General features: G+C 34.7%; 2 protein-coding genes across 3 annotated transcripts in view; one reads left to right on the top strand and one right to left on the bottom strand.

Moving 5' to 3' along the window:
* Positions 1-738: 738 nt before the first annotated feature.
* Positions 739-22,809, bottom strand: Fem-1 (protein fem-1 homolog B). 2 transcript variants are annotated; one of them, XM_019042821.2, is made up of 13 exons: positions 22,127-22,805; positions 21,237-21,411; positions 19,935-20,138; positions 17,095-17,256; positions 16,390-16,582; positions 15,525-15,671; positions 14,220-14,394; positions 13,783-13,929; positions 12,149-12,366; positions 11,537-11,653; positions 9,903-10,009; positions 7,875-8,015; positions 739-4,269 (listed from the first exon to the last, which is right to left on the bottom strand). In XM_019042821.2, exons 1-13 carry the CDS (start codon positions 22,271-22,273, stop codon positions 4,259-4,261), a joined length of 1,944 nt encoding a protein of 647 aa, XP_018898366.1. In that variant the 5' UTR covers positions 22,274-22,805; the 3' UTR covers positions 739-4,258. The 2 variants fall into 2 exon arrangements, with proteins under 2 accessions (XP_018898366.1, XP_018898364.1); XM_019042819.2 differs by lacking the exon at positions 739-4,269 and adding an exon at positions 4,281-6,358 and having other exon boundaries at positions 22,127-22,809.
* A 228-nt stretch (positions 22,810-23,037) lies between these two features.
* The window catches only part of LOC109031360 (ribitol-5-phosphate transferase FKTN), a 35,064-nt gene continuing 34,146 nt past the window's right edge, over positions 23,038-23,955 (top strand). The window contains exon 1 of the mRNA XM_019042823.2: positions 23,038-23,518. Within this exon, the coding sequence (XP_018898368.2) occupies positions 23,153-23,518 (366 nt within the window). The 5' untranslated portion in view covers positions 23,038-23,152. The remainder of the gene's footprint in view (positions 23,519-23,955) is intronic.

The raw sequence follows: 23,955 nt of genomic DNA, 5'->3' as shown, positions 1-23,955 counted from the left end.
ACCTCCTCCTCCTCATGGCCAATGCTATAACTTGCCCTTTCACTAAACCCACCGCACACCACTGTGCGTACTACTTTACTTCGTAATCGCCTTTTGAGTGCAAGAGAGGAGGACTACAGTAACGTTTGTGAAAGGTGCGGAATTTTATGACACAAATAATTGGGGAAATCATATCGATTTTTCAGGGAGCCTCTGAAATAGGAATTGACTTTGAAGCATTTTACAATTAAATTCAAACAATTTCGGTCCAATTTTTGAGGCATCAATGGCGAACTTATCATACTCAGATTTTATCCTACTTGATTTTTTGCTTCCACTTATTACGTAATTTCGATTTTTTGCTTCCACTTATAATGTAATTTCGATTTTTTGCTTCCACTTATTATGTAATTTCGATTTTCTTAAAATTAAATTTAATTCAATTCAATAGAATCATTTTTTCTACAAAATTGCCATTTGCAATGTAAGTGAAGCTAATAAGTGAAACTTCTGGAAAAGAGTTTTTATAATGTTCTAAATACATAAAAACTTCAGATATAAAGTGATCAACATTTTGAAGGTTTCATAGTCTCCTCGTAAGTCTTCTCAAACATTAAAGATAATGGCTACCTTCATTAGCAGAATATTTACCATTCCTTTTTCATGAAAAAGGCCAACTTAAGCTATCATTCCCCTACATTCAATAATTTCCAATGGTGGGTGAGTGCATGACTAATAATGAGAAAACAATAACACTAATTAAGTAAAATAAAAAATAGTTTATTTTTTTAGAAACAAGAAGGTAATTTAATAAATCTGATCATACAAGAGCAGAGAAAGAGGTAAAACGAAGAAGAATAAAAAAGACAAGACACAAAGGGCAGGAATAAATATCACGCAAGACGCACTTCACTTCATTAGTGTTAAAAAAAATTTCTCTAAATAACATGAAAGTTGTTTCAAGCATTTCCTTTTTGGCTAGACTAGGTTAGCCCAATGAAAGCTTCCTTCCACATGAATGTCTACTATTATGAGCCATGCAAGCAAATATTCTAGCTAGTGGAACTTTAGGAATTAAATTTCTTGTTTCTACAGAGTAAATTTTATAAAAAAAATTTGGCTACTTAAGAAAGAAATTAAAAGAACCTGTAGACTTGATTTTCAATTAAAATATTACCGATGACCACAAATATGCCACACAAATTACGATGAAATGTTGGAAGTACATACTCTCAAAACTATGAATACAACAATATTAGTTTTTTTTACTAAAATGATGATTTTAACTCAATGGTTTGAGCAGAAGGAAAAAATGTGTGAAAAGGAATCTACTGGGCAGAACATTGAAATGAACAACAAGTATAATAGTATAACAATTATGGGGAGAAATACTTTTTTTTGCTTAGTAACGTTTTGATGAAAGAAATTTAACTATAAAAATTTTAATTTTTTATCTGTTCATGCTGGATGACGCAAGATCCTAGATGAACAATGTTGAAATATCGATGGCTGAAGCAAAGAAAGCGTAGCTCAATTGCAATGTTAAAAAAATTTTGATTATGTTTCATTTTCTTCAAGGAAAACAGACCAAAACGTTTCCTTACGATTTTCTGTGATTCATTTTTTAATAAATGAAGAACATTCACAAAAAATTAAAATAAAATCCGTTTATTAATTTTCCTTTTGGAATAAAATGACACATAAGCTGAGATTTAAAACATCGGAATCTGAGATTTGCATCTTTTTACTATAGCCATCAATTTACTGCATACTGAAAAGAGAAATGCTGATGATATGAATTCAAGAATACAAAAATGGAATTGCATTCTTTTATCTCTTCATCTGCTTTGTAGCATGAAGTACACATCACCGATCAAACACTTCTTCAATACATCAATGCTCCATTCCTGAAAATTAGGATTAGAATCACATATATAAAATACATAAAAACCTAATTTTCCGTAGCAGAGCGGAATTATGAGCACGGAAATGAAGAAATACAACATTTTTTTTTTTTGACTGGCAAAGAGGATATTTCATAAAAATGATAGCAGCTTTTGGCTTCCTGAACAAAAAATGACTTAGTGCCAATATTTACAATGATCAAACTGGACGGTTACTACAAAAGTGATAGTGATTGTCAAATATTCTTAGAATTAATTCTTAGGTTTTCAAACGCCATTTTAGAGCTTTAGCTACTTTTTTAAATCCATACCTGCATACTATGCTTGATAAAAATGATTGCTACTAGGTAGGTTTCCAGCCCTCCAAAAATTCTAAATTGATAGCCGCACAAACGTCCAGGCAGGACATCAACAAATTTTTGCACATTGGATTAAAAAAGCCATAACTATAATTTCTCATCTCCTGCACGAGGGAACTTACCTCAATTACGCTGTTTTAGTATTTCTTACTTACTGACATTTTATTTTTTTATAGAGGAATCTTCAAATGAAATGGCCCGAAACTTCCAGGTATTTTTCTTCACACTTGTGAGAAAATACTCAAACGTCTTCAAACAAATTCGTGAGACAGTTCTCCCATGAAAAAATAAAATGTTTGTAGAAATACTGAAACAGCGCAGACGATATATGTTTCTGTGTGTAGGAGACTAAGACCTAACAAAAGTCTGCAGTTCAAAATATACAAATGAGCGCTGTAAGTTCATGCAGTCAAAAAAACTGTCAAAACAAATAAAATTTTGCTAGATTTCTTACTTAAGAAAATTATCTCCACAACAAAATTTAATTTAACATCTTTACATATTTTCTACAAATTTTACAAATGGCTCTTGAAATTTTCTGATTTTTTACGGTCTATTGGGAAACATTCGATCATTTTCCTATTCCTTTTGTTCTTTAACTATAAAAGAGATAGACTAAACAATGACAGAGGCAAAATTTTCTAAAACGATTTAAATTAAATTCATCAGGCACCTATGAGCTTTAAATGTCCTCCCTTTATCCAAAAATCTAGAAAAATGACAAGAGACGATCAAAACTAATTTCACAAGAGGAAAGAGCATGACAGAATTTTTGAAGGACTATCGACGCCCTTGTGGTAATATTACATAGATATTTTAAAATGAATGATTGATAAATTTCTGTGGTGGTTTTTGAAAAGTAATTAAAGAGCACAAGAAAGATAATAATGATATGGATAAAAACAGGCTAATTGCATAAACTTTGAGCGCAAAGTTTGTAAAATGTTGCACAAATAGACAGGAATATGTTAGGATGCAGAAAATCTGCTGCATTTTTTTTTAATATCCTAGCAAATTTTTAACAGTAAAACTTTGGAGCAACTCACCTGACAACTGTCAAAAATACTGTTGTGAAAACATTGCTACAACGATAATTTTAGCATTAACATTTTGATCAAGTTTTTACAGCCACTTTTTGTCTGAGTGGAAGCAGTAGCTTTTAGAGCCTGCTATGACTGAGACCCATAATCATCAGTCTTCGATGGTTAACAACGATTTCAAGTTGGTTTTCTCTACTTTGAAAGTAGGTGGGATTTTACAGTTCACAATTGTTTCTAGGATCGATTTCAGTGATTTAGATAACTTATGTTTTAAAATAATGGTGCTCTAAGACCCTCCTCATTGAGCTGCAAGAAAATTTCATTAGACTGTTTGCACAGAGAATTTTTTTCGGTTAAAAAATCAAGGCTGAAAGAATGGTCGAGGATAGTTGGATTCAGACTAAAGAGGGTTAAGACACAAGATTGAGCAAGATTTCAGTAAACTGCGATTTCTTATCATCCATGAAATATTAGTTTAACAACATCTATGATAATAATAAGGGGAATTCCGCTGATAACCTGCAATTTCATGTTGCAGCATTTGCAAAGTAAAACTATTTAAAAATTGAGGGAGGGAAGTGCGTAATTTGTTGACTGGTTTTTTAAGTCGAGCCATAGAGAAGTGAGTGATTTGTTTTGTATTGGTTTGCTTTTTTTTCCTTCTCCCCAAGCTTCATTGGTTTACAGAATATTCGGCTCTCTTTCTGCTTACATTGCTACCCTTAATGCCATAAAATTACATCTTGAATTAGTTGACTAGAAAACTTAAAAACAATTAAAACGGACACGTAAATTATCTTCTCATGTACTGATTAAGGCTTCTGACTTTCATACATTTGATGCTTTGATTTTTATGTAAAAGGGAAAAAAAAGAATACACATTAAAAATGTTGTACAAATTAAAATACAGGGCTCCGATTCTGATGACCGATTCCTTGAGAAAGACTTGCGGTGATTTCCCAGATGGTCAGGGATACTACGAATTAGCTGAAAATAATCGGAAACATATTAATTTACTGACAAATACTAAAGGAGACACTATAAGAAATCTATACTAAGATTTAAGGCAACGTTATCAACTTTACGAATACCTAACAAAATCAGACTTCAATAGTTGGACAAGGAAGCGAAGGAAAACATAAAATAATAAAATATAAAAATTCAATCAGAAACATGGGTGAGAGGAGGATAGATAAGGGTTTCAAGGCAAAGCTTAGAATATTCTACTGACGTTAATTTCTCAGTGATGTCAATGAATCTAATTTGGTCCTATTATGTATGGATACAAACAAATGATAGATAGCTATTCTGTCATGCTGAGAAAGAACACTGTGCAAGCCTCCAGACATTGCCTTTCCTTCAACAAATCCTGGATTTTCGGAAAAATTTGTGAGTACTTGTGTTCCAGGGAAAATTTCGTTCATAGTTTGATCTAAAGTGATTGAAAATTTCAAGGAGAAATATTCATAATTTTCCTTTAAAATAAATATTTTCAAAGTGAGAATTCGGCAGCATTTGAATGTTTTTACAGCGTTTTTCCTCAGCACGGCAGTATTGGTCAAATAATTTTTTAGTAATTCTGGTAGCCATGTGTTCAAGATATAATATTACTGAAAATTGGACAAAATATTTATGATTGTAGAATGTATTTATGATTGATGAAATATATAATTATGATTACATAATTGTTCATAATTAAAAATCTAGACTGAAGGTCTGGAAGAAATTACTAAATTTTGAAAACATGTGCATCAAACTATGGGAGAATAGGGAACGACAAAAGTGAATTATTTGAATGAAAGAGATTATTTCTACTAAAGATTTAAGAAATATTCAGAGAAAAATTTGGGTAAAAATACCTCTTCTACATTAATACTTGAATAATAAAAAGAAGACAGAGAAACATAGCATTAAGTTTTTAACCTTGAATTACAAGGATAAAAGAAAATCAATGACGGCTAGATCTTCATATTAGTATTATAAATATTGAATCAAATACCATGAGTAAAATTTAAATTAAGGAAAATAAGGTACCTTTAATAGGCATAAATCAAGACCTATTACTAGAAAAGTTTAATTAGGCCTTCATCAGAATTAGATTACAAGCCTAACTACACCCTTATTGGTCAAAGCTTCTCCCGAAGGAGGTTTTGAGTTCATTTTGATCCGACAGTTCATTAATAACGAATGAATTTAGGATAATGATTCTCTAATGCCTTAAATAGTGTCCCGGTTAGAGCCATGTTTTTCCTTTCTTCTCTACCCGCTGCCGAATCAAATTATAAACGAGTTAAAAAAAAAGTCTTGGTTCACACAGGTGAACTTCTGCAAAGTTCCTTTGATGACCTCCTAACGAACTCAATAACTGTCAAGGATAGCTGAAGTATGTGGTCTTCACTGTGATAAAACTAATTTGCGGTGCTGAGCTTGCTGTAATAGTATAATGACAGTGCTTTGGATGATTGTCCATGTGAACAAAGCTTCGCACAGCATTTTTGAGTGCCCCCTCTGATCATTAATGGGTCTTCCATTATGTTGACAGGCTAATTCAGGATTCATCTCATCTCTTACAAATAATATGGATTTTCACATTTTATTGATATCTTCCACTGAAAAATGTCTGTAAGTAACTGAGCTGCAGGACTTTAGGTGTTAAAACTGTCTACTAACTGATGGTGTCTTAATAAAAAGAAATCTTTTCGAAAAATTTAACATCGGGTTCGATCAGCAATTTGACGGAAGCTTAGGTTCCAAGAAATAATGTCTTAATGATGCTAGGATGATATTTAGCATCCTGAGGTTGTTAAATTGTTTGTAATTGAAACATTACTTAGTCTGCAGAGCCTCCTTTGAGGTTGAAATTTTCAAAGATTTGCAATTTCAAGGACAAATACACATTTTTATGTAAATTTATAAAGACACTTTGGTAGTTTTTGCGATGGGTTGGGCCCAAACAGCAGCAAGCAACTCAGCTTTCGCAGCGTTCACAATTGAAGGCACTCGTGGAGGTTGGATCTGTAGAGCTTCCTGTGTCTTGCTACGAGTCTCATGTACTTTTTTTTTTTCCTCCTGCTGACTAAAGCATTTCAATATCAGAACTTATTTCCGTCAATTTCAAATCAGAGATTACGACTGATGCACAGGCTGTTAGGTTCACTGTTTTCACACAACTTTTGGAGGAATCAGTTATGGGGGCACACAGATGCAACATGAAGCTAACTTGTTAGTAACATGGATCATCACAGAGAAGTTAAAATAAATAAGTGCTGTTACATGTTTGACTAATTGTAAGGCAAAAATTGATGGAGTCGGAAAGATGAATTTTCTAAAAGTCTTGGGAGAAAAAACTAGTAATTTCTCAATTTTTCTTCCTGTGAAGGCAAAGGGAATAAAACACAGTGGCCGATTGATACAATCAGACAATCTGCGTACGGCTCTGTTTATAAGAGCCAGTGCTTTGCAATAAAAAAAAGGTAGTGGTTCCTGATAAGCCTTCATTCTCGACTATTCAGCAAACTCCCATACAATCATGTTCACTGCTTGGATCACGAGATATCCTTTACTTTCAAATCAACTAGAGGGAGGAGCTAGCACGAAATACCGCCACAATTTTAACTTCAACTACCTCTAATCGATGTCTCTTAAAAATTACATTCCGAATTGAAATACTAAGTTTCAAAAGTCAAATCAAATACTGATGGAAACTAAGACAAGGAAGAGTCACAAGCCAAAACCCAATCGATGTAATCCTCCATATTTGTAGCAACGGTTGTAGGTAAACTACTTAAAACAAAATACTATTTTCCTCTATGAATTTTAGAGGAATTTTGAAGGGAATAATTGCCACAAAGAAACTCTAAGGAAAAGAGGAAATGTAAGCCAGGATCAGAGTTGTTGTGAGACAAGGATAGGTAGAGAATTCCTCTGACAAACATAAATGAAACAGAGAAAAGGATGCATGCCTGTTAAAACAAAGAGGATATTGAGTATGAATTTTCCTGGATATAAACTCAAACAACTGGCAAACGAATATAAAACATGAAATTGAAGGCTTTAAAATCAATACAAAAATATTTGGAAAAAAGAATCCATGGAAGATTTCTGATGAATGAGCTTTGATCGTCACAAAAAGAACATCAATTCAAAGTTGCATCGACATAGGATATACTGATCGATTGAAGTTGGAGAGTTTATTTTTAACTTGAGAGAGCCTTTCTGTAGAGTTTCAAGGTTTCACTCTATATTTCTACTAAGATGGTCACGAAAAATTATCGTTGATGTTCAGAAAAAGCCCTGACAAGAAAGGCCAATTTTTCATGGTCAACTTCATGAGGTCATGTCATACGGTGCCGCAAATCATTCCGTAGACTATCTGACTGAGATTTTGATTAGGGGCCAATTGGAAGATGAAACTATGAAAGTGAAATAATTTTGAAACTGCTCATCTGAACAGATTAGCGGGAAAAAAAGAACTTCATCATTGTAGTGACATTAGAGGTTATCGTTTAAATGGAACCTTTAAGGGTAAAAACTAAGATTTTTTGTGGGAGACTTTTCTCACAGATAAATGTCAGAACAATCTTGATGATTACCTGTTCCATGTAGTTCGATGAAACTTTCAAGAGCCTTGGGAACGAGACCTTGGTATGGAATATTGTTCTGTTTGACTACTTTTGCTGCCATGCATTTCAGACTTAACTGCCGCTGCATGCTTAAAATTATTTCAGCCACACCTAGAAAAAAAAATCCAAACAAATAAGAGTACGAATCGACGAGGGATGCAGAGTAAAAATGATGATGTAAAAATAGAGGGCAGATTTAATTGAAAACTATGCAGAACAAGAGGAAATTCAAACTTTGCAAAGTTGAAGGATCTCATAACTTACTATATTATAAAATTCGGAGCCTTTAAAATTGTGGAGATCTGCATCATTTACAGAGATACGACACTTTATGTGCTGTCATGCACCTCTGTCGCTTTTCTTTGAATTCTTTAGTTATTGAAAAAAAAATGCAAATCTATTTTTGGCCGTTTCAGGACTAATGCTGATTCCACGAAATTGGAATTGGTCATGATTAAGGAGCGAGCTGAATTGATTATACGGAGGCTTTCATTTCATTAAATGTTGACAATAGGACAATTTATCGCAAGAAATCTAAAAAATCCACCGTCCTTAAGCCATGGTGAACAAAGCACACCATTGAACACTCAGTTTAGACTTTCTACCCATTGATGGAGCTTAATACACAGATGTGCACCTAGAAGCCCGATTTTTGAAGTTTCTGTTCAAAGGGAGTAATTGCGTTTTTTCCAAATTTGGAAAACTGGGGCAGAAAGGTTGTCAGACCGCGTAAGAATGACACGGACTCCTTTCAAAGACAAATGAGCATATTCGATATTTTTAGCGACAAGCAGCAGCAGCCTGAAACACCCATAAATATCTCTTGGGCTCCAAAAGGGTCGCCCTTGATGTGGATGAATGGAGATGGGCATGTAGAGGGATGATGGGAGCAGGCAGGGGCGGCCGGGGAATACCCATACAAATATTCTCTTTGTTTCTGGGTCCATCTTATTTCTGTTGTTTCACTTATGTGGTTTGAATTTTGATTAAGATTATTATCATTCAATGATTATTACACAATAGTTGTTTCCCATGTTTTTTGATATTGTTTTCATTTCTTTGAAGTTAAAGAAATGAAATCCACTGTGGTAATGCGGCGCAAAGAGCTTTCAGGAATTGGGCCTTGAAATGGACAGGGGGTTCATTTCTCTCAAGTTAAAGAAATGAAATCCACTGTGGCACTGCAACATGAAGTGCTTTCAGGAGTTACGCTGCAGAGCGGCCAGAGGACGCAGCCCCCTTGTTGACACGTACACCAGGACCTGAATTATTTGGCTTAGTAGTATCCAAACCTATCATTGGCTGGTTTGATTTTGCAGGTGATGCACCCTCTTCAGACAAAAAATTAATAATAATAAAAAAAACTAGAAACAATAACTGACATTGCTACACCCTCGGATTACATGGTAAAGAGGTGAATGGAAAGTACACTGACGATTTGGCTGCAAAAAACATACTGAATCTAGGTGACAGAGACCTTAAACTTCGTACTCTGAGCTGTTGAAGTTGTTATTGATACTAAAATTACTTTCTAGTAGGCTGTGGGCCCCACAGGGATTATAGGCAGTAAAAAAAAAAAAAAAAGATTACTTCCCTGTATGTGCTTATAGGCACCAATTTTAATTATTTATTTACATTACTATCAACAGAAGCTATTTCCATCTTACTTGATGATTAAAGGGCGTTTTAAATAATTTCGCATAGCTATTGAAAAAAAAATTAATTCATTTATAGTGTTTGTTACCTGAACTACATGACTTGACTTTCATAAAAATTTCAGGTGACCAAATGCATTCTTGACAGTCTGATAAAAACAGGAGGTACTGTTCAGCAAGGACTAATTTCAAAGAGATTTGGCTATATTTGATGTGCCAAACCAAAACAAAACAATCATTTGCAAACCAATGCCTATTGAGCTAAAGTGACCTATCAAAACCAATTGTTCTGGAACATTTCTTTCAGTTTTTTTTTTTTTTTATTTTTAAAAATGAAAAATACCTCTTGTTGCAGCTTCAAAGGGTGTTTTTCCGTCTTTGTTGACTGTGTCGATGTGAGCTCCTGCTTCTGTTAATTCTTTGATTATTGAATGGACAGTTAAATAGTCACTGAAAAGAAAAAAGAAAAAGTTTATCAAAACTAAAATAAATATGGTTATTGGAGTTGGGCCTGGTATCCGCCGATAATCCAGATTGCTGGATTGTCAGGGCAGATAATCGCGCTATCCGGTTTTTGGACCCGCCAGAGAATGCTTTTTCGACCTTGAAACTTTTGAGAAATTTATGGTGATATTTCGGCATATTTTGGCGAAATTTGACTAGTTATAGTAAATGTTCAACTTTTCGAAACATGTTATTACTGGAATTAAGTAAAGTGCATTTTCCGCAAATTAACATGATCTAACAGGCTGCCGGTACGAACACACACATCGTGAATGACAGTCTCAATAGTCAATACACGGTAAGCCTTAGGCAAAATCGGGAGATTTTTCTCTCATGAAAAAGCACTTTCTGGATACGGTATTATCCGGTTCTGGCTGGATACCTTGGTGAACTATCCGGTATCTGGCTCCAGCCGGATTAGAAAATTGATATCTGTACCTGATGACACGAAAAGTCCATTTTGGCCCAACTCTAATGGTCATTAATTATTATCTTTTGAGCAATAAAAGTTTAAGAGAACACTACGGGTAAAGAGTCTTCGGAACTGTAGAGCAGTGTTCACTGTTCAGTGGTTCCTAATGAATAATAAAAAAAAAAGCAGTTAAACTATTGAATCTTTTCCAATAAAATTGAGAAACAACTTTCTGTGTAAAGGAATAGTATCTGACCCCTTGGATTAAAAATTTGAAGAGTATACTCCAGACTTATTTTCCTTCCTTCATGATTTTTGAGTTAATAGAAAAACCTGCGGCAATATTCTGATTACTAGGGTCGTTACGTAATTTGAAGTAGGTCTATCAGTTTCAGCTGCTTACTTTTCATTAGCTGTTTTGAGTCTATAATTCTCATGTCCATGATAAAAGTGCAAAAAGATGTATCTGCGATTGCAATGTGCAGACTTCCTGTCATACTTCATTTTATTCTTCAGGAAACTAGTCAATCTAATTTCTAGAAAACTTCCTTGATTCTTTCCTCTGTTAGCACAATCTTTTGTTAACATTTCACACCATAAATTTGGCTTTTTCCTCTTTATTAACATAAAATAGGTGCAGAGATTTTGAAACACTGCAATGGAGATGCGCAGTTTTGCGCTGTAGCCATCGATATGTGATTTAAGTTTTGAGGTGAATTACTAATGGAATTAGTGAAACAATAACAAAAGTCATTTCTAAGTTTTTTGCTACAGACAATTCATTCTCTAGAAAATTAAGGACAAATCTCAAGAATAAAGTGTATGATCATGTATTCCTAATTTCTAAGCGTCTTCGAGAGCATAGGCAAGGAAGAATACTCTACACAAAAGTTTTCTGACCTGAAATTCACACCTAAAATGTCAAGAATGCGACCTCGATCAGACATAAACCAAAATAGAATTGCTTACATCTCACAATCAGTAAAATAATAAGAAATTAAAACTATAGTACAAGTCTTTTTTCACCGATAATGTCACCACAGTTTAAACAATTTACTCACTTAATAGGTTTTTGAACACAGACGATGACATGTAGAGGTGTATTCCTACTGCTGTCCATTGCATTTACATCAGCACCACATTGAATTAATAGCTTGGCCGTGGCTAAACAGGGAAACCTGAAATGAAAGTAACAAATAAATAAAAATGAAAAAAATAATTTCAATGGAAGTTTACCATGCATAGACTTGGAGTATCAAAAACTGAACTTGAGCTTTCCTTCGGCGGAATCGTGGAAAACATTTTTGGTGATTAAACAAAGCTCTTAGAACTTATCGGGATCAGTCAAAAGACAAAAATTGGGATATAAGCTTTAGATTCACAAAAATAATAGTTATTTTTTAGGCAAAGATTATTTGTGCTTCAACAAAGGGAGGTTTTTATGCTTTAATTTTGGAAATTAGAAGAAAATGAGTTGGAAGCCAATCATCTTGAAAGGATTTTAAGAATTGAATTGAATTATTGCTGTATTTTTTCAAAACATATTGAAAAATGTATTTGTTTATTGAATTAAATCCCCTACAAACGAAAGATGACTTTGAGAAAGAACTAAAAATTTCATGAGAGGAAAACAAAAAAACGTTTCTTCAATCCTGGAAAAAAGTGAAACTTACTTGCAAACATCATTGGTATGAAAATTATCTACAGGAGTTTCCGAGTCAAGACATAAGTGTAAGAGAGTCTGGCCTTGCCTGCTGGTAACTCGTAATTTGTTCAGTCTGAATATGAGTTGCCGTACTCTATATCCTTCCGTTTCATCACATAATTTCATTACTTTAGTTAAAATCACAAGAATGTACAAGGCTGTTATCACATTGCTTTCCACCCTTTCCTGCAATTCAAAATATTTCATTTTTATTTATTTTTTTCCTTTTTCTCTTGTTTGATACTAAAGAGTAAACAGCAAAAATGAGGAAAATAAAATCAGAAGGAAGAAATCATCCAAGAACAAGATATTTAAGATCCTCAATTATTTTTTTAATTAAAAGTATGGATTCAAAATAAAGTTGAGCACATTGATGGAGAGGGTTTCAACTAAAAACAGCCCAGCTATATAATTCCTCACATGTTTAATTTTTTAATTTTTTACAAGAATACCGAGAAAAATACGCCTTCAAAATTATTTTAAAGATTTTTTGTGATATAGAAAATTGTATGCAGTTTCATGACATTGAGTTGCTTGGTTTCCCCATAAAAAATAGCATCAGATACAAAATTAATCTAAATAAATTGCAGTTAGTTAAGTTTATCTTGGTCAAATCAGTCTGTATGAATCAATATTTTACTCGTATTTTCCGGATTCTCTAATCTAAACTGAATTTTTGGAGATTTGGTTTTTGCGGGACACAAAAATAAGTTTAAGAGAAAGAGGTAAAAAAACAAAACCAGAACTGCAGAGAAAAACTGTAGACTTCCTATTTCTTCAAACAAATTAGGACTGTTACATTATTAAAAATCAGGCCATATTTTTAAAAAATTATACAACTTGAATACAGCGAATGCAAACTGTCTTCACACTGTTTTTGAGAGGAACAAAAAAAAACTTAACATTGTATCTGCACTAACATTGATAAAAACCAAAATTCCAAAATTTAATAGTTTGAAAATGCTTTCCGAAACTATTTTGAGAGATCAAAAGGCACTCTTATGATGATAAATTATCATGATCAATCTCTTATTTCCCCCCCTTTTCTTCCTTACGCATCTTAATCTGAAAAACAGAGATGGTCAATACTCAATACGATAGTTTTTTCTCTACATAGCGTGAAACTTCCCAAACATTGTGATTAGAAATGCCGCCAAAATAAAAGAAAACCTTATTGCGCTAGAGTTTTAAAATGATTGCTCGTGAATGTTCGACATGAACCTGAAACATTTTATGTTACATTAAAAAAACATTGTTTTGCAAATCCATAGAACGAGAATCAACTGTATGAATTTTGCAAACTTAATGAGGAAAAGGGCTTCCAAAAAGTAGATGTACATAGGGTGATCCAAGAGTCCTGCACCATCTTTATGACTCCTAGGTTTCTTACTCCTTTGTAAGTGGTCCCATTAAAATTTTGGGGATTCAAAGTCATTTCCTTTGACCTTGGAGCACTCACTTTTTCAAAACACAATCTCAATTTTTTCAAAAGTTACAGGAATGATGCCTGTTGTCAGTGGAGCGGAACTTTTCGACCACCCTGTATGTATGAGGATACAGTAACGGCACTGATTTAAGTAGTTAGAAATTTCGAGAGCTTACCTGAAGGGAAGTGGTATCTTCACCTAATTGCTTATTAATTTCAATACGTTCTTTGTTTCTTTCAAATTCTAGAACAGCGGCAGCTAAAACTTCCTCTACGTGACTGAACTTTAGATACTCGTCAAGATATATCATTTGTGAAAAAATCTGAAACAAAGTTGATGGGCATAAGTCAAAGGTGTAATTTCAAAATCAATAATAAGTACATTGCATAAGCCGAAGGTATAATTTCAAAATCAGTAATAAGTGCGTTTTCAAATTATTCTCATTTCTTGTTGGTTAATTTTCGAGTGCATTTTCCTTTTTTCTTTCTCTGGTATTGATGTCACTGGTGCTGGTCAATGGATCTTGAAATTTTCAGTTTACTTCGGTCTATTTTATCCCTGTGACATTTTTAATGTTTTACTTTGGTTATAAAATAGGTTGAAATATCATACCTGAGCAAACCTCAGCAAGTCTTTACTAACACACACTCTATTTGACTGAGATAAATGAAGAGCATGAAGCCATAAATCTATGCATCTGTGAAAATTTGCATGATCTGCGAAAATTGCTCCCCTATAAACTACAGCTGCAGGTACTTCAGGATTATTCGAACCAAGAATTCTTTCTCTGAAAAAAAAAAAATAAAAATTATTATTACAGAAAGTATGGTGGCAGACATGCATTAAAAAGGGATTTCATGATGTTACTGGGTCTGTTGCAAACTTTTGCTAGAGCAAAAATAAGGGTTGTTTCCTATAGATATTGCCTCAAAAATCTCAATGAGCGCATCGGCAAAGTCTGAAATGCCCTCATAACTTGACAATCTGCATAAGAAATTTGCGTTTTTTTGAGCTTCCCGCTTCAAAAACGATACTACAGAACAGGTGAACATTTTGTTGGAAGAGTCTTTCCATCGTTGGCAATATTCATTATGGCCGACACTTCCGTAGTTCCGCGCGTAATTTGAAGAGAGTAAAAGGTCAGTCAAAGCGGGCGAGGAAAATATGAACGTAAACACGCCAATTGTTGTCTGATCTTATCCTGGTCAGGTGTAATCTCGTCCCATCACAAGTGTTTTGTCGGATTGCCGTCGGCCATGATGAATATTGCAGACGATGGAACGACTCCTGTAATAAAATGTTTACCTGTGCTGTAGTTTCGTTTTTGAAGTGGGAAGCTCAAAAAACCGCAAATTGTGAAGTTATGAGCGCATTTCAGACTTTACTCTCCTATCCTGGACTGTTGCAAACAAAAGTTTGCAACAGGCCCATTGCCCAATGACCTTTGGGAACGCAGAGACACATGGCGTCTGGGTCTCGCAGAGTGCCAGAGTGCATTGTGCAAGTTTTACATATGCATTAGCAAGGAGGATCATCACAGACAAATACAGTTAGCTGCTCATAAGTCCCAATACAGACGTAAATTTGATGTGCCTGGAAGATGATTTTTAGAATTCGTGAATTTGTTAGAAAAAGGAGAAGTCAGGAATGCAATTTGAGAGTCAGTTTTCATATTTTATTTTCTAACAAATTATTTCTGAAGAGGTCTCTTTACTGAGGGAGAACCCTCATAGGATACATTGGGATAAAGCGGCATACTACGGAGGAGAAACTCATGCTGTTCTAGAAACTGAATTGACAGGAGAGGCACAGTGCACTATGCCCGGGTGCTTCCATTGCCGCGATTCACCATCCAACACAATAGACTCATTTAGTTGTTAAAAGAAAAATTCCGTATGTTGTCCATGATTCTCTTACCTGACAGTTAAAGCTTCATTATACAAGGAGTTTCCATTTAATCTGAGAGCTCTAACATCTTCAGGGGTTTGACTTTCAATCCAATTTTGATAAGCAGGAATTGGCGTAAATTTAGGCTTCCTAATTATGTTATCGGGATCACTGTACCTGAAACAAAGCCAAAATGTCACAACAGGGACTTAATTTGTCCTAATGCAACAAATAGGCACAGCAAAACATTACCATTTGGCAGAGAGATCTGATAAAGGCAGGGGATCTAAAAAGAAGATGTCATTGTAAGACAGAAAGGTGACCTTGTGAAGTTGAAAAATTGGAACATTACAGTCTGAAATTTTATGAAAGACGCTTGAAACTACATGAATAATTACATTTTTCATACTTCTGAACAGGCTTAAAAAATTGACAATCATTAAAAATCAAACTTGCAAATTTCAAATCACAGTGACTGAGGGGGAATCCTTAAATTTCAGTTGAAAAATTTTTTTTTACTAATTGAATGGCCCACTTATTGAATTGATGATGGTGCCAGGTGCCAGCGTCTGACAGCTTCGTAATTCTGAAACGATTTCACATGCCAGCAGCTGACCGGGAGATATCAAACTGAGGATTCTTCGTCCTCAAATTATAATCACAAAGTTTCTTAAAAAATTTGAGGCGCATATTTTCTAACTCTAGCTCAAACTGTCACTTGATTTCTGAAGCCATCTAAAAAATGAGCAGAAGTTTTATTTGGGGATGCTATCAGTGGCTAGCTCCTTACAAGGTGTCTGTTGCACGATCTGAAGCCAAAAAGTCCTTTGTTGTCGAGAAGTTATTTAGAAAATTGATTGACAAAAAGTTTGGCCACTTTTGTAGGGATACTTACCTCATATCCATTGATCGCTCTAAATAATGCGAGGCTTTTGTTAGATCGTAGTTATCTTTGTCACATGCAAATGATGCTCCAAGGAGTTCTAATGCGTCAATTTTTTCTTCTAATGAAAGTTCCGGACGGGTGACGAAGTATTCTACAGCTGCTGCTCTCGTTCTTTCAGCAGCTACTAAAACCGGAGTCAATCCTGAAAAGTAACCAAACCAATTAGGAAACTCCATTATCATTGTCATTACTGCATATATTAACTCATATTTTCTTAAAAATAATACAAATGTGGTTGTATTTTGTTTGTTACAAATTACTCGCAAAGTTGTAACATTTTGGAAACATTCAATGACTTACATTTTCTTTTACCAAGAAATAAACTCCTAACTTGTTCCACAAACGGTCAAATTCATGCTGCATATGCAATGTTGAGCCTAAAATGAGCAATCAACTAAAATTTTACGGAGCCGATATCACAATCTTTATTGTGCAATTAAGAAGGTAACTTTCAATTAATTATGCAGTGCATAAACTTTTGGAGAATAAAAGCTTAAGCTACATTTTGGACTAATATCATGAGGAGAAAGTTGAATATTGACTAAATTCTGAGATGAATGTACCTGAAGCTTAAAGGCAAGATCATTTAAGCCAAATGGACCAAAGGTACGAGAAAAACTTGAGAAATGTTTTGAAAAACGGAGGCAAAATTACCATAATTATTCTTGGTCATTACAGCTCCATGATTGAGAAGTTCTTTGATAACTTCCACATTTCCATTTTCTGCTGCGTAGTGCAAGACAGTGCCTTCACACTTTGCATGTTGCATTGGGTCTGCACCTTTCTCCAATAAGTAGCTGACAACATCTAAGTGACCTACAAAATACAAAGGAGGGTGAGTACTTGGTTGTCTATTTTCCAGCGAGTGGGAGAAGAGCTTACCTTAAAAGTATCGTATGGTAAGATTAAAACACACCGTGAAGTGTCATTGAGGTAAACTGACTTTAAAATTATTTTAAAAATTACTTCAGTTTTTTGGGAAATTTTCAAAATTGAGGGGCAAAAAAATGCATTTATAGTTGTCAGGGAGAAAAGTTAGAAATAAAAACCTACGATTATTTTCCTTTTGAGTGTCAAAAGAATGGTAGGTACTGTAAAACAGACCATACTGATGGTTGAACTAAGAAGGCGCTTATATCAGCTTATGACATTAAAGACATCTTGTCATAGTTTATTTTATAAATAATTATGTTACTTCTTTTCTCTTAGTTAAATATACTTTGTCAAAAATTTCCCATAATTTTTCATTTGCTTGCAGAATATTCTGTGAAAGCAGGAAAGATAGCTTTATCCATTGAAAAATATGACGAGAACTGAAGCACCTTCTATTGATAGATTCTCTTCCTATTCTCTGATTATCAACAGAGGAACTAATATGAAAAGCCATGTGTAACTCCTGATAGACAAAAATTGAGAGTGGCGGCAATTTTTTTCCAACAGCTGTAAAACTCTTGATAGACAAAAATTGAGTGTGGTGGCAATTTCAATTTTGCTATAAAAAACAAGCTATACAGCTATAAAAAATTATGCACAAAGGAAGCGTACATTTAAAGGGAGATAAAAAAACGAGACTTTGCTGAGTGACGTGTGAGGAGGGTTTATAGAGAGGGGAGTACAGAGGTCATTTTTATTGATGAAGTGAGAATAAAAAAAATCTTCTTTTGTTTCATTCAATTCCCCCCCCCCCCCCCCACATTGAAAATTTGGTTTCCTCTGGGCACATTTGGTTGGTGTTTGACAGATTTTTTTGCCAGTTTTACCCTCAAATATACTTTGCCCTCTCATAGATCAGCTGAACTAGCACTCCTGTGCTGGATAGATGACCACACAAGGCATTAATGTCAACTTTGAGCTTTGGTATCTTTAGTACGTTCTTCGATCAATAAAGGAAAGAGGAGAATAGCTGAATGGAAGAAAAAGATATTATGTGAGAGTAAGAATTCGTTAGAGGAGATTACAAAAATTCTGCACATTTAATGATGACCAATTTTAAGAGAGGAGATAATCCTTGGAAAAAAATTAACTCTTTGTCGAGAGGCAAAGCATCCAGATAAGAGAGTAAGATAGTATGCTATCAGCTGACGGAAGAATGATGTGGAGACCTATACCTACAAAGAAAAAATTGTGCGGGAAAATCACCGCCGTCCAAAGTAAGAGGCTTGAGAGACGAAGAGGGGAGTGTCAGTAATTTAAGGATTTATACATTGGACGCTTAATTTTTATCTTTAGTAGGCACTGAGGTCGCTCTTTGAAGGCACTTATGAGAACGACTACTTTCCACCTACAATAATTCGCGAAGAATGAGATTGTAGGAGCTTTGCTGACAGGCCACTTGTCTGGTAGTTATCTTTTTTTAGTAGCTGCAAAGAAAGATGCAGAGCTCACTTTATCTTCTTCACCAATTATTGCCACTTAAAGAGATTAGCTTATTTCAGAAGCTGAAAATGTTAGTCACCTTTTGAAAATATGAATTATCCTATGTCAAGAAATGAAATGAAATACAATATTTAATAAGAAAGGGATAAAAAAGAACTGGAAAAAGATAAAAATAAATAAATTAAAAAAAATGAAACAGTTTGCTCTGGGATGCACCAATACCCTTGACAAATATTACTTTTTCTCGCAGAGAAAAGATACTTCCATGACAAGGAAATTCAATTACAAAAGAGGAAAAAAAAACTACTGCAAATATGGCCCGAATACTATGAGTAACAGGGCAGTAAGTGTGCAGGTGTAATAGTGCAGAGTCCTCACTGTTCTGGGGAGAAATTAAAGCCATTAATCTTCAAACATTAGTTTGATGACCCTGGCACTAATTTTTGGCTTTAATTTCTAGGTCTAATGTTGTGGACCCAACACTTTTCTACTGTCTTGTTCTTGACAAAATAACGAGATGATGAAGTTTAATTAAAACTGAGAAAAACTATACAAGACTGGTGGACTTCAAAAGTCTTAAAAAAAAAATCCACATTTTTTAGGGTCAAGATGAGCTGTAGACCTTCGTGCTCATGAATTGGGGTGGATTCCTCTTATCATTAATATAAGCTCTCTGGTCTCTAATTTTCGTTTTTTGTCACAGTTTATTCTATAGTTCTACATGGCCGATTTCCATGATTTTTGCAGCTATTGACAGGAAGTAGTCGCTACCAGGTTTTTGTACATTACGTGATAAAGTTATGAATGCTTCCATTTAAACAATGCAAAAATTCATTTTTTGTCACAGTTCGATCTAAAGATTTACCAGGCTGATTTTCATGATTTTTGCGGCTATTGAAAGGAGATGGTTTTTAGATGAGCCCGTATTATTTGGATTAACTCATAAAGGCACGCAAAGCAGGTCTCAAAGTGCGCAAAACGCCCTCTGAAGGTTGGGCCATGTAGCGGTCAGGGGCTGTACTCCCTAGTTAGATACATCATGCTACAGTTTAAAGGTAACTTATTAAACGCTCTCTCCTCCACAATCTCTGCAACATAAAAAAGATGAATTCTCTAACCTTTGTATGCTGCTAACATTAAACAGGAATTATTGAAGATATTCGCTTTGTGGATGTCAGCTCCATGATCATAAAGATACTGCACTATGTCAAGACGACCCTCGAAGCATGCAGCTCGTAGGGGCGTTGACATTGTATGCGTTGCATGATTCACATCTGCCCCAGCTTTGACTAAAGTTTTCACTACATTCAGGTGTCCAGAGCCTGCGGGTAAGAAAATAAGGGGAGATAAAATCACCATCAAAAAGATTTCTGGAGTTTTACTAAAGTCTTGAAAAAAAGGGTAAGAACACAGCAAACTTTCCAAAGGATTCTGGAATGAGGTTATGTAAGCCAAACAGATTTGATGGCATTGCAACAATCCAAAGTTAGGCTTAAAATTTTATTCATTGGCTACAAAATGATGCCAAGCTTTCTTTCCAAATTTTTGGTGAATTTTCTTCATGGTTTGAAAAAATTCTCTGAAAATTTAATACACGACATTTATGAGTAACAAAATAATTTAACAAGAGAAATTCTTCGCTTGCTAGAATGCATGTAAGAACGAATATAACAAATATAATAATATGAGGAGTAGAATAATTTCCTTGGTGTTGTTTTTTTCATTTCATTTATTAATATTTACGACTTGATTTTTTATTTCTTCTGATTTCTTGCTCTCCATTAGACTAAGAAGTCCACTTCAAATTATTTCTCAATGATGGAGAACTGGAATAACTGTTTTTTTCTTCTATAATGACAGGGGAGCATTTTGATAAAATGGTGACTGCTCATAATCCTCAGAAGTTGAAATCAAAAGACCTACAAAATGAAGTGCCAGTGAAGAAAGCTTCTTTGCGCCTTGAAGTTTCTAAACACTCACTTCAAGTACATGGTGTTTACATTGGACGTATTTATGCTAAAAGGAACTACGTACATAGGGATTGAGTGTGACATAGTTCTTTTTAGCAGAAAAACATCCAATTTAGATATGGAACAGTGAGTGTGAGTTTTTCCCCCTAATAAAATTTACCTCCCAAAATCCACGAAAACTCTGGAACGGGACAAACTTGGATACACACTGGACGTTCACTATGGAGTAATGTACAGAGAAATCCGGAGCCATATTGTGAAAAAGCCCAAACTTTTGATTGATTGAAAGCCTGTGAAGCCCTTAATGCGTTGAAGACTCGAAATCATTTAATGAAATCCCAAATCTGGACAGGTTGAAAAGTATATCGGCCCGATCAATTAGGAGTCTCAAACGTCTGATGGCATAAAAAAAGATGTTTAGTGTGGATCTTCATTAAGAGAGAATTATACCTGCAGCACACCATAATGCGCTGGCTCCTTTGACGGTGAAACTGTTGAGTTTAACTAGACCTTCTTGCTCTAAATCAACTGGAAATTTCAGCAGAACTTTGACCACTTTATCATGTCCATGATGTGCTGCAATTATCAAAGGAGTACATCTTTGGCCTTCGGCATCAACAACTTGCTGTAAATGAGATGATCAGAAATTAAAAAAAAATTTGCTAAATTTCATAAGACTGACTCAATTGATTTTGAAAACAAACGAAAGTTGTGAATGAACAGTAATAAAAGAATTTTACGTATAAAATGTGTGAGAGGGGATAAACGACTTTGGAGAAATGAACTGGATTATGACATAAGTACATTTATATTAGAAAATACTACGTACATGGCATTTCCTGATCAATCAATTGTACTACTGGTTTTTAATTTTTTTTTTTCATAGGTAAATTACAAATTGTAGGATTTGAAAATCCTAGTTCTATTGAAATACTAAGAACGTTCTAAGCTAAGGATCACAATGAAGCTCAAGAGACTATTATGGGTGATTTTGCATTATAACAGGCTACATTAAAACAATGGCCTTGGTACGGCAATGATGCAGTACATAATGCACTTCGGAGTCCCTCTTTTGTCACCTATTATGAAGTTATTTACTCTCCCTAGTAAGAAAGAGACCTGATGTACAATTGCAGGTGTGTGCAAATGATTGCGCTTCAAAATATGAAGGGAGCAGTTCCAGTGGGAGTGTGCAGGAATTTGGGAGTGAAGAACTTACTTCACCCACGCATGTAAATTCATCGAAGCGATGGATCAGCAACTATTGCTGATATGCATTCCAAGACTAAAAGCAGTATGCAAGATGATGAAAATATGACAGAAAATAGAAAAAAAGTAACCTTGTTCAAAAGTTTGCGGACTTGTTCCAGATCCAGATCGGCTAGAATGGTGTACAAACTCATAGCCATGCCATCTCTGGCGAAGTAAAACACTCTGCTTTCATGTATTAGGTTCGAACAATAGTTCTTCAGCAGCTCACAAGACATTTCTCCTTGCCTTATGAAAATTGTGCTTAAACGAATCCAATGTGAACGAATTTTCCCAAATTTTCAGGGATTAAAATGTAAAATGACTTGCATGAGGCAACTTCACAGAAACAATAACAAATGATCACTTCTTCGGAAACATTGTCACAATTTTAGATCACAAATGAAATTCACTCAAGGTTTAATTAAGTAAGGTCACCGTTGTTCCCCACGAGACTGAGTCTATTTTTAAGATTATGAACAAAGATGATCCACAGAAACGCAAAAGGGTTATCGGCACTACGGGCTACGCAAATTGCACAATTTGACCACGGGAAACACACGTTAAAGTGAAAGAAGTGTCAGCCAATTTATTTTCTCCTGCAAAATAATAATAATCACCATTTAAGACGGTAAAAACACTGGGCTGAGACAAAACGCAGACGCGAATTCGACAATCAAAATTTGTACGTAACACTCGAGAAGAATTTCTCATAATCAAGAAACAGCTGATCAATTTTCATTATCAAAATAAATTTTTTTGTAAATTGTGAAAATTTCCACTAGCACTAATCTAATAAATCAAAATAGTTTTGGCCAGACTAGTACGAAAACCTTGTAGTCCAAAGATTACTGAGTCCGCAGACCTAGAGTTGCAAAATTTCATAAAACATTTAAAATAAAATTTTTCTATGTCTCAGTAGACAGCCCTAGTGGGCAACACGGCATTACCTCCATGGTAGTAATCTTTGATTTCGTTCCCTTCTCCCCCTCTCCAAAGTTTCACAGCTGATTGTTTGTTTTGGTTGTGTTTTTCACTTGCTGGTTTGTTTATGTAGAGATTTCCAGCGACAAAGTAAAAAATTAAAGAAATGAGTGCATTTTTCTAACGAAATTTTAATGAACAAGTTGTATGTTCTCAAAACTTATTTCTACTGCTTAATTTGTTTAGTGTTCTGCGTGCAAATTGTGTTTTTATTATTCTTGATCGTTGAGTATAAGCATGGGTTCACTTTTCGAGTGCCAAGCACAGTGTTTCAGCCCTCAATACAGGATAGCAATCAGGATACCACCTCATCGAATTGGGTGGATGATTTTAGAATCATCGGTCACGTAATGGCGGAGAACCACTTAAGTATCTACATCATTGATAAATGCATGCTTGCAGGAGTGCAGGACAAGACAAATGCATCAAACTGTCTTAAAACATACTCTCCAATTTTGCTCGCAGCCCACTATCATGAAATCAAACACTACCTCTCCAAGGTAATTGATGTTGCTGGGCCTTATTTTTCAAACTGGCATCATTCGTCTTTATGGCAGACAAGGGAGATGATCAAATTGATGGCCAAAGTGTGACATTACGGATCTCCATTGCGGTGTTTCAAAATCTTCGCTCTTAGTTTATTTTGTTAAAGAGGAACAAAACAGTTTCATAGCTTGAAATTCATACAGCATATTTTAATTGCACAGAAGAAAAATTATGGGAGTTTTCAAGAAACTACACTGACTAATTTTCCATGGAAAAAATAAAGCATGGCTGGAAGTCTGTAACGTCGCAAATGGAATTTGCGGTCTCGCAATTTAGCGATCAATATGTGAGTCCAAATACGCAAACTTGGTACGCGAGGGCCCAGACCAAGTTTAAGGTTGGAGTGAATAGCACTCACTTTATCTTTATAGCCAAATGTGAAATTTCGGTT

This window comes from Bemisia tabaci, chromosome 6 (genome assembly GCF_918797505.1).
Source record: "Bemisia tabaci chromosome 6, PGI_BMITA_v3".
Classification (NCBI taxonomy): domain Eukaryota; kingdom Metazoa; phylum Arthropoda; class Insecta; order Hemiptera; family Aleyrodidae; genus Bemisia; species Bemisia tabaci.
This window is presented reverse-complemented; position numbering and strand designations above follow the sequence as displayed.

Excerpts from the sequence above, each read along its gene's own strand:
- Fem-1 (XM_019042819.2), bottom strand. The coding sequence starts at position 22,273 with ATGTCTTGTGAGCTGCTGAAGAACTATTGTTCGAACCTAATACATGAA. Across the intron at positions 20,139-21,236 it reads CGCATTATGGTGTGCTGCAG|GCTCTGGACACCTGAATGTA; the intron begins GTATAATTCTCT and ends TCTTACCCGCAG. Across the intron at positions 10,010-11,536 it reads TGTGTTCAAAAACCTATTAA|TGACTATTTAACTGTCCATT; the intron begins GTGAGTAAATTG and ends TTTTCTTTTCAG.